Raw genomic sequence first — 9,843 nt, 5'->3', positions numbered from 1 at the left:
TACACACATACACACTACACACACACACATACACACTACACACACACACATACACACACACATACACACTACACACACACACATACACACACACATACACACTACACACACACACACAAACACACACACACACACACATACACGGCACTACACACACACATACACACACACACACACATACACACTACACACACACATACACACACACACACACACACACACATACACACTACACACACACACACACATACACATACACGGGGCGGGGATATAGCTCAGTTGGTAGCGCGCTGGATTTGTATTCAGTTGGCCGCTGTCAGCGCGAGTTCGATCCCAGGTTCGGCGGAAATTTATTTCACAGAGTCAACTTTGTGTGCAGACTCTCTTCGGTGTCCGAACCACCCCCCGTGTATACTACATTGGGTGTGCACGTTAAAGATCCCACGATTGACAAAAGGGTCTTTCCTGGCAAAATTGCTTAGGCACAGTTAATAATTGTCTACCATACCCGTGTGACTTGGAATAAGGCCGTGAAAGGTAAATATGCGCCGACATGGCTGCAATCTACTGGCCGTATAAAATTTCATCTCACACGGCATCACTGCAGAGCGCCTAGAACTGTACCCACGGAATATGCGCGATATAAGCCTCATTGATTGATTGATTGATTGACTATGTAACCTTAACAATACTACAAGAGTCGTATTGCCAGATCTCTGAGAGAATGGGTGAGGTAATGCGTTTACGAGTATTAGAAACTTCAAAGAATAACAAACAAATCGTTCACAACTCACACAATATTGTAAAGCAAAAGAAAAGTGTTCCAATTTTATTTATCGGCGAAATCAAAAATAATATTCATCAATCCAAATCAATGTAAAGTACAAAACTCAAAATATAGTCTTTCACAACTTCCATAACTTCTCTTTTACAGTCTACTAAAATCCATTTTCTAACCTCAAAACAAATTTCGCAAACAGAGATGAAAACAAAGCTTTTTCAGTCAATGCCAGTTCAAGCATATTAAAAAAACGTTACCCCTGAAAATGAAACAAAACAATATAAGTATACATCTCAAAAATAATAATAATGATAATTTCCGTTTCATTCAAAACACTCTTTTTTATATAGTTGTCAACAATAACAACATACATATAAAACAAACGACAAAAACAACATAAGACAATAAGAACATAGGACGAGAATACAAATACAAAACAAGACAAACACTTCTTATGACAAAAACTTGAGCGCTTTAGAAAACTGAAAAGTATGTCATGTGACGCACGACATAGGAATCAACATTAATAAGAAAATGTTCAATCACCATCTATGATAACAACTTTCTTTTAAACATGGACAAGAAGTTATGTTTTGAGTTGCTATGACCAAGTGCAAACAAAGTCAAGTCAAAACGTCACTACGCCCACTAGTGATGAATTAAAATACACCACTCACAGAAGAATCAAAGTATTCAATACCTTAAGTTCTTCTTTGACATGACTAAAATACATTTCAGCCATATCTTACTCAACCATACTGTACACAGTGTCACAAAAGATAACTGTGCCCGCATTGATTAACACACATGTGATTCCTCTCACATCAAAACAGTCCTATTAGTCCCAACTCCATCAATCAAACTCAAAGTGTTCTACTCTTCAACATGTCTTTTCTCCCATCACAACAAAGCGACAATTACAATTAATAAACAACAGAGAAACTTGACACCAAGTACAAACATAACATTGTTAAACAGTCATAAGTATAATTAGTATTCCACTATTCCAAGATGCAGTTGCTATCTTGGAAATTCCAGAAAGTCCCTGACCAAGTCTGGCATGCCAGGAGGCTGAGTCATACTCAACAGAGTGAGAAACACAAACTTGACAAAATGTTATGATTATAATATGAAGTTACCACCCCAAGGTAAGATGTTATTCTTGCAACTAGTTTTCAATGTAAACTTTGTTCATGATCTCATCACAATCAAAGGCTTATTCCTTCCTGTCTTCAACTAACTTCTGCAAGTCATTTCCTGCAGTTCCTGTCCATCCCACATGGTAGTTCCTCATCTAATTTTTATATTTGGTTCAAATCAGACTCATCTTTGGTCCATATTAAACATTTCCTCAAATACATTTTACAAACCAACACACCCATCATTTATAAAACAATTGCATTAAATATTAAAACATTTCCATACCTGAATTAGGAATAACAGCTTGAAAAGGTCAGAGACTAAAAGTTGGCACGTCTGAAACCAGCTGAGTTCAGAGGGAGAGACCGGTTCCAGCCATGGGAACTCAAAAAGTTGGAAGGTGGTTTCATCATAAATAATATATCTTCATAGTTAAAAATATAATTTCAACATCTAAATATTCCTTAAATGTAACCAATGACTTTCAAATACTTCTGATAATTTTCTCATCGCTACTTCTATTTTATAACCTAATAATTGCAATTACCAGAACATGACAAAACGTAGTGTATTTAAGTCAAGGGAAGTAACCAACTGAAATGCATGTCAAAATAATAAGCGCAGTTGTGTCCCTTTTACTTTGGTCACCTCTTAAATGGTAAGACAAATGCCACCACAGACAGTCTGTGTAAAATAAGAAATAATCCTTGTTAGGAATTATTTCACATGTTTACATACACCCCTCCAAAGAAAATGTTTCCTTATTACTAACACTAGTAATCATGTAAACATTTCAAAAACTTAAAAACATTGTCATTGGATATCTCAACTCGACATGGCTAATCTCTCATGTGTTAACAAAAGTGTCTTAAAGGACAACCGGTGCATGTCTACGACTCAAATCTAACTAAAAGAATAGCGCTGAAAACAAATCCCACTCATTAATTATAACACTCAAATTCAGCCTACCAAACGATCATTCAAAAAATTTAAAATCATGTTAATTTCACACAAATACAAAAACAGACGCACGCCCATGATATCGTCAAGCACATAAACACAAGTTTCCAAAATTGACCAACACCCAAATTATAGGGTATGAACTTCATTCAATCACAAAGCAAAAACACACGTTACTACATATTTACGAATGTCAATGACTGCATGCTGGATTGGCATGCACACAACCGGAACCACTGTTCCCCTTGGAACTTTCGCCACAATTTCAAATACTGAGGACTCGGTCATATTTCCCTTTGACTGCTCTTGGTCTCTGTTAGGCTAGTGACTGTAAGTAACCACAAACATATTTCAAAATATTGTGGTGTTTACACTTACAGTAGTACAATTTCACAAAAATCAATCAGATTTTCTATTACACTCAGTGGAAAATACAGTCAACAAAACAATACATGGTTATCAAACCGCAAAAAAAAACTTATCTGAAACCTAATGCACCAAGCACCCTACATATTTCCGCCAAACTTTCCATACAGCGTCGCACGCCATTTTCTACTGCTAGTAGCCCTGGACTCTCAAGCGCTTGGCACATCTCACTCCTGACACTCATGAGTTTATGCTTGGCCATATTCAATGGATCATCTAGCCGGTGAACCAAATTGAGTTTTTCTACAGGGCGTCTCTTCCTGGTAGACCTTCTGAGCGGGGGTGGATCACTGTCGACTTCTCCGTCCGAAGTGTTTCCTCCCGATTTCTCGTTCTCTGAGGAAACTGACAAATCACTATCACTGGGTGGAGCCTGATCATCATCAGCGCTCGGACTTGTACTTGAGGGATAAACAGGGTTTTTGACTCGATCAATGATGACCCGGAACGGGCCTATCTCTCTGCCTTCCGATGGCTCATCACATGGCTCTGATTCCAACGGTGACATCCTATGCTTCGGAATGTTCGGCGCTGGAGTAGTGGGTGTTGGTTCCAATGGTGTGGGGATGTCACCTAACACGCCTATTGGTAACAGCAGGTTCCTGTGGAGTGTCCGTTTTGGTCCAATGCCGGATTCATCCTGAACTGTGTATACCGGAACGTTTGGCGACTTTGAAGACACCACGTATACACTCTGTTCCCACCTGTCTGTGACCTTGGAGACAAGTCGGGGTCCCATTCTTCTGACCAAAACCCGGTCTCCAACCTCCAATTCTGCTGCACGGGCCGAAACATCATAACGGGCTTTGTTTTTTCTTCTCATTTTGTCCATTTGATGCGATGCGTTTTCGTAGGCCTGTTTGAGTTGTCGCTTCAGATCCTTGACAAATTGTCTGGTACTGGTTTTGTTTCGGTGATCCAGATCCAAGCCAAACGCCAAATCCACAGGCAGCCGAGGGTGTCTGCCGAAAAAAAGAAAGTACGGGCTATACCCTGTGCTGCTATGTATGCAGGAGTTGTAGGCGTGAACTGCAGATTTGATGTATTTCCGCCAGTCTGTTTTCTTTTCCTCCTCGAGACTTCGAAGCATACCGATGAGAGTGCGGTTCCACCGTTCCACTGGGTTACCAGAAGGATGGTAAGGAGTTGTCCTTATCTTCTTGATTCCTGCCATGGCACAGAGCTCCTTGACCAACTTTGACTCAAAGTCTCGTCCCTGATCGGACAAGATGTTTTTTGGGAAACCATAAATTGAAAAAAAATGATCCCACAAAGCCTTTGCCACTGATTTTGCTGTTTGGTTGGCTGTCAAAATGGCTTGGGAAAATTTGGTAAAATGGTCCATAATAACTAAAATGTCCTGTTTCTGGCCTTTCACATCTATGGTCAAAAAGTCTATGGACAGCAGCTCTAACGGAAATGTGGTGATAATGCTCTGCATTGGGGCTTTCTGTTGTGTGGCACTTCGTCTAATACAGCGATTGCAGTCTTTGATCTTTTGTTCCAGATCTCTGGACATGAAGGGCCAAAAGAATCTAAGTCTTGCCTGTTTGATAGCACTATCAAAATGGATGTGAAAAAGTTCTTCGTGGACACCCTTCATGGCTTCTTGTCGGTGGGATTTTGGAATTACAAGCTGAAGACGAGGACTCTCTGATTCGTCCACAGTCCGCCTGTAAAGAACACCTTCAACTAACACGAGCTTGTCTTGTTCTCGGGCAAACGTGCGCAGTTCCCGTGTGATCTCGGATAAACCACTCACCTCCAATCTCTGCTTCCGCGACAAATGCTGAATGACAACTTTGATATCTTTATCAGCCAACTGGAATTTCTTCCAGTCAGCTGTTGAAAAGGAAAAAGGTTTCAAAATGGGTGGATCAAGCTCATTTTCTGAAAGCAGGGAAGGGTCCATGACAAGTTGTTTGACGGCTGGAGACCATTCTGACTCAGAACTGTGGATGTCAATGTTGCCTGGAGCTGCTTGATCATGCCTAACTGACTGTTTATGCAGTGTCGCAGTGCGTCCAACTCCTTTGGCAGTCAGAAGGGCACACACGGTTTCGCGGTTCAACTCTGTCACGTCTGTGGTTTCCTGGGCTTCTTCGTCGAACCGTTTGGCTTTTTCTCGCAGGAATTCAGTTTCCTCCAACATCTTTTGATAGTCACGGTCTTCTTCAGGAGGCGGCTGGGGAAGTCGAGATAACGCATCTGCATCCACATGAGTAGTGCCTTTCTTGTACCGTAGCTGAAAGTCAAACACAGAAAGGGATGAAAGCCAACGATGACTGGTGGCATCCAACTTTGCATTCTTCAGAATGTAACATAGCGGATTGTTATCTGTCACTACAGTCACCGGTGAGCCCAAAAGATAATCATTGAACTTGTCACTCATCGCCCACTTCAACGCTAAAAATTCACGCTTATGAGCCGGGTAGTTCTGTTCTGACTTGTTCAAGCCTCGACTTGCATACGCGATCACTTTTAACTGGTTGTCCTGTTCTTGGTACAGCACGGCTCCCAGTCCTGTCCCGCTGGCATCACAATGAAGTGTAAAAGGCTTCCGTTTGTCTGCAATACCTAAGACAGGGGCGTTGGTGAGAGCGTGGATAATGGAGTCAAATGCATGTTGCTGCTTCTCACCCCACAGATGGGTTATGTCTGACGATAGGCTCAGCGTTGGTTTCTTTGAAGCTCCTTTCTTCTGACACTTGGTCGGGACATATCCGATGGTCAAGTCATTCAAAGGTTTAGCCAGACGTGAGAAATCTTGAAGGAACCGACGATAGAAACCTGCAAAGCCGATAAAGGTCTTCACCTCTTTCACAGTGGTAGGTTTTGGCCATGTTTTGACTGCAGCAAGTTTATCTGGATCTGGGCGTATCGTTCCCTCTGAGATGACGTACCCAAGGTGTCGAATCTCAGTTGCGCCAAAGATGCATTTTGCAGGGTCAAGCTTCAGGTTAAACTTACGCAGTCTCTCCAGCACACGCACAGTTCTTTCCTCAAGTTCGTCAAGAGACGTTGCATGGATTAAAATGTCATCCAAAAATACAATCAGTTCTACAAGGTTCATATCACTGAAAACAGTTTCCATCAGCCGTTGAAAACATGCCGGAGCATTAACAAGTCCCTGCGACAATCTATCCCATTCAAACAAACCAAAAGGAGTGATAAAAGCTGATATTTTGCTCGCCTGCTCTGACATAGGAACCTGGTAATACGCCTTGCACAAATCCATGCTCGCAAAAAACTTAGCACCATTCAGGGTTAAAAACAAGTCCTCAACCTTAGGAATAGAATAACTATCCCTGACAGTGCGAGCGTTCACTTTTCGGTAGTCTACACACATACGTAGAGCGCCAGTTTTCTTTCTCACAAGGACAATTGGACTGGCAAATGGAGAATGCGACGGCCTGATGACATCAGCATCCAACAAGCCTTGGATGTGTTGTCGACATTCCTCAAAGTCCCTGGGCGAAAGTGGTCTGGCCCTCTCTCTGATGTCCGGTCCGGGTTGAAGGTCAATGTCGAACAGGCCTGTTTCCGCCCGTCCTACATCAAACTCGCCTTTAATAAAAACATCATCAAAAGTGTCCAACCGTTTCCTAAAGCGTTCAGACCACTCAGACGGGGCGTTTTCAGCAAACTTGAAGGGCAAACCTGATCCACTGCTGGGTGTTGTATCAGGTGCCGGCTGTGATGAGGCGGTAGTCGTCGTACTACAGAAATGGACTGTCTGTTCTGTGCTGTCCCGATCAGAGGGAGCCAAAGTAGAAAGAACTCTTTGGACATCATACTCAGCCTGCACAATATACATGTCAGCAACAATCTGACGTCGCTTGAGGACAATGCTATGATCCGAGTCATTACGGATGAAAACCTTGAGACGAGGTAGAGAGTTGGTGGGTGTTTTGCAACTAATCACTTTTAACCCCTCTGCTAAAGGTTGAAAAACTGGCTCCTGTACCAGGACAGAACTTCTTGTACAAGGCAGACGTGCTCCCGTTTCACACTTTACCTCTAGGGTCTTTCCCGCAGGGACCACAACATTCTTCCCTACCAGCCGCACTGCACCCAACCGTCCGGTCTCGTTCCTGGACATATCTTTGTAAGAGAAGGCTACTTCACTTTTGAGTGGAAGGACTGTTGCAAAATTTACACCAGCTCTCTCCTCACATTTCTTGGCAAACAAAGACAAAACATTTGTACCTACAATGAAAGGGACTTTACGGCTGTACTCAGTATCCGGGCAAACCAATACCATGGCATGCACAGTCTCACTCACACCAACAACATCAAAAGGTAAACATATATCCATCCCCACATAGCCTAAGTAAGGTACAATATGTCCACCCGCCCCCTTGACGGTTAACTTTGTTCTCAGGTCCCGGAGTTCCAGATGACGAAGATGTTCGCGGAAGAAAGTTTCTCCCACCACTGTAACCTGTGAACCAGAATCAATCAGACACGTACTGTTCACACCGTTCGCCTTAATCTGTGACTCACACGCTGGGCCTACTAAAGAATCCACACTACTGGTACCACAGTCAGTAAAGTCTAGCTCAGCTAAAATATCAGAACTTTGTAACTGCACAGATTTTCTTGAGGTATTTTTAACAACTACTTTTACGGTAGAGTCCAAACACTGTGCGGTTACAACCACAAGGCCACAAGGGAGGCAATCTGGATCCCTTGGGTATACGGTTACGGCGTTGCTGGTTACGGATGTGCTGGTTACGGTGTTACTGTCAGTCACGACTTTTCCCCTGAGTTCAAAAAGTTCCCCCGGATTTAAAGACACTGTGAGGGGACTTTGCAGCCTAACAGCAGGCAACCGGCGGATACCACCGTCCACTGCATCTGCTGCCATTGTCAGCCTATGGGCGCTCTCTTGTGCAGTCAACGGCGGCCCCCTCTGGTTGACTGGTTCCCGTTTAAAGAATATGCTGCTCTTGGAGCTATCTTGGCCTTCTCTGAGGCAACCTTCCCTGGATTTGGGGGATTCTGGCAGTCCCTAGCAAAATGGTCATCTAAGAGACCACATTGCCAGCAAGGTCCCCGAGGTCTCCTGCCAGTTGGTCTGTCCACTCGCAGCTTGGAGGCCACCATCTCTGCTAGCTTGTCATAATCGATCGGGTCGGGTGTGACATGTTGAGCTGAGGATTGGACAGTGACCGGCTTCTGTCCATGCAACGTCTCGGTGGTGCGACGCACTGTCAACAGAACATCGGTGAGGGCTGGCGCTGCTGTACCCGGAAAACCAAAGTTGTTCCTGAGCTCCAGGGCCAGCAAGGGGAGGGAAGGCTGCAGTCCTGTACAGAAGATCCTGTACAGCTTCTTCTGCAGCTCCTCATCCGTCATGGAGGCAGTCTTGTTGATATCTAGCAGCTCCTCCCACAGCTGAAGGAGAAAGTCTGCGGGCTGCTCTTTTGCCTTCAGCTTTCTGCAGGCAAGGGAGATAAGTCGGGCCTCAGTGTCCTCAACACATCCAAACAAACATCTCAAGTTGGCCAAAATGTCAGCGTTTGTCTTGGCAGCTTTGACAGCATTCAAAGCCACCCCCCTGAGGCTTGCCAATATTCTCGGGTCGCAGGGCTGGACGTCAGGGGTCAGCAGGAGTGACTCGATCTGCTGCACCCACGCCTGGAAGGTGCATTCGTTGCCCCCGTTTGGGGCAAATCCAGTGAAAACCTTCAGTCGCTGCGTTTGATGGGGTGTGGTGACGTGGACCGTCACAGGCTGCTTGCGCTGTCGGGTCAGCTCGTCGGTGACCTCAGCCAGGCGGTGTCGGAGATCCTCCATCTCAGCCTCTCGCATCGCCTCCCTCTCTTGAACCAGTTCAGCCTCCGACATGACTGATAATCACTAAGTTCTCTCTCTGTTTACGTTTAAGTTATAGTTATCAAAAAAAATTGAAAAAGTATATTGTTTACAAAAAAATCAAAAAATATAAAAACAATTACCTCAGTCCCTTATTGGGCGCCAAAATGTAACCTTAACAATACTACAAGAGTCGTATTGCCAGATCTCTGAGAGAATGGGTGAGGTAATGCGTTTACGAGTATTAAAAACTTCAAAAAATAACAAACAAATCGTTCACAACTCACACAATATTGTAAAGCAAAAGAAAAGTGTTCCAATTTTATTTATCGGCGAAATCAAAAATAATATTCATCAATCCAAATCAATGTAAAGTACAAAACTCAAAAGAATAGTCTTTCACAACTTCAATAACTTCTCTTTTACAGTCTACTAAAATCCATTTTCTAACCTCAAAACAAATTACGCAAACAGAGATGAAAACAAAGCTTTTTCAGTCAATGCCAGTTCAAGCATATTAAAAAACGTTACCCCTGAAAATGAAACAAAACAATATAAGTATACATCTCAAAAATAATAATAATGATAATTTCCGTTTCATTCAGAACACTCTTTTTTATATAGTTGTCAACAATAACAACATACATATAAAACAAACGACAAAAACAACATAAGACAATAAGAACATAGGACGAGAATACAAATACAAAACAAGA

At 43.1% G+C, this 9,843-nt stretch overlaps 1 protein-coding gene across 1 annotated transcript; it reads right to left on the bottom strand.

Annotated features, from left to right (window-relative positions):
• Window positions 1-816: 816 nt before the first annotated feature.
• Window positions 817-4,618, bottom strand: LOC138947793 (uncharacterized). The gene is made up of 2 exons (XM_070319355.1): window positions 2,207-4,618; window positions 817-1,040 (listed from the first exon to the last, which is right to left on the bottom strand). Exon 1 carries the CDS (start codon window positions 4,479-4,481, stop codon window positions 3,360-3,362), a length of 1,122 nt encoding a protein of 373 aa, XP_070175456.1. The 5' UTR covers window positions 4,482-4,618; the 3' UTR covers window positions 817-1,040; window positions 2,207-3,359.
• Between the last annotated feature and the right edge of the window lie 5,225 nt (window positions 4,619-9,843).

Source organism: Littorina saxatilis, linkage group LG14, assembly GCF_037325665.1.
Source record: "Littorina saxatilis isolate snail1 linkage group LG14, US_GU_Lsax_2.0, whole genome shotgun sequence".
Taxonomy (NCBI): domain Eukaryota; kingdom Metazoa; phylum Mollusca; class Gastropoda; order Littorinimorpha; family Littorinidae; genus Littorina; species Littorina saxatilis.
The sequence above is the reverse complement of the archived record's forward strand: the minus strand, read 5'-3'. Positions and strand labels throughout refer to the sequence as shown.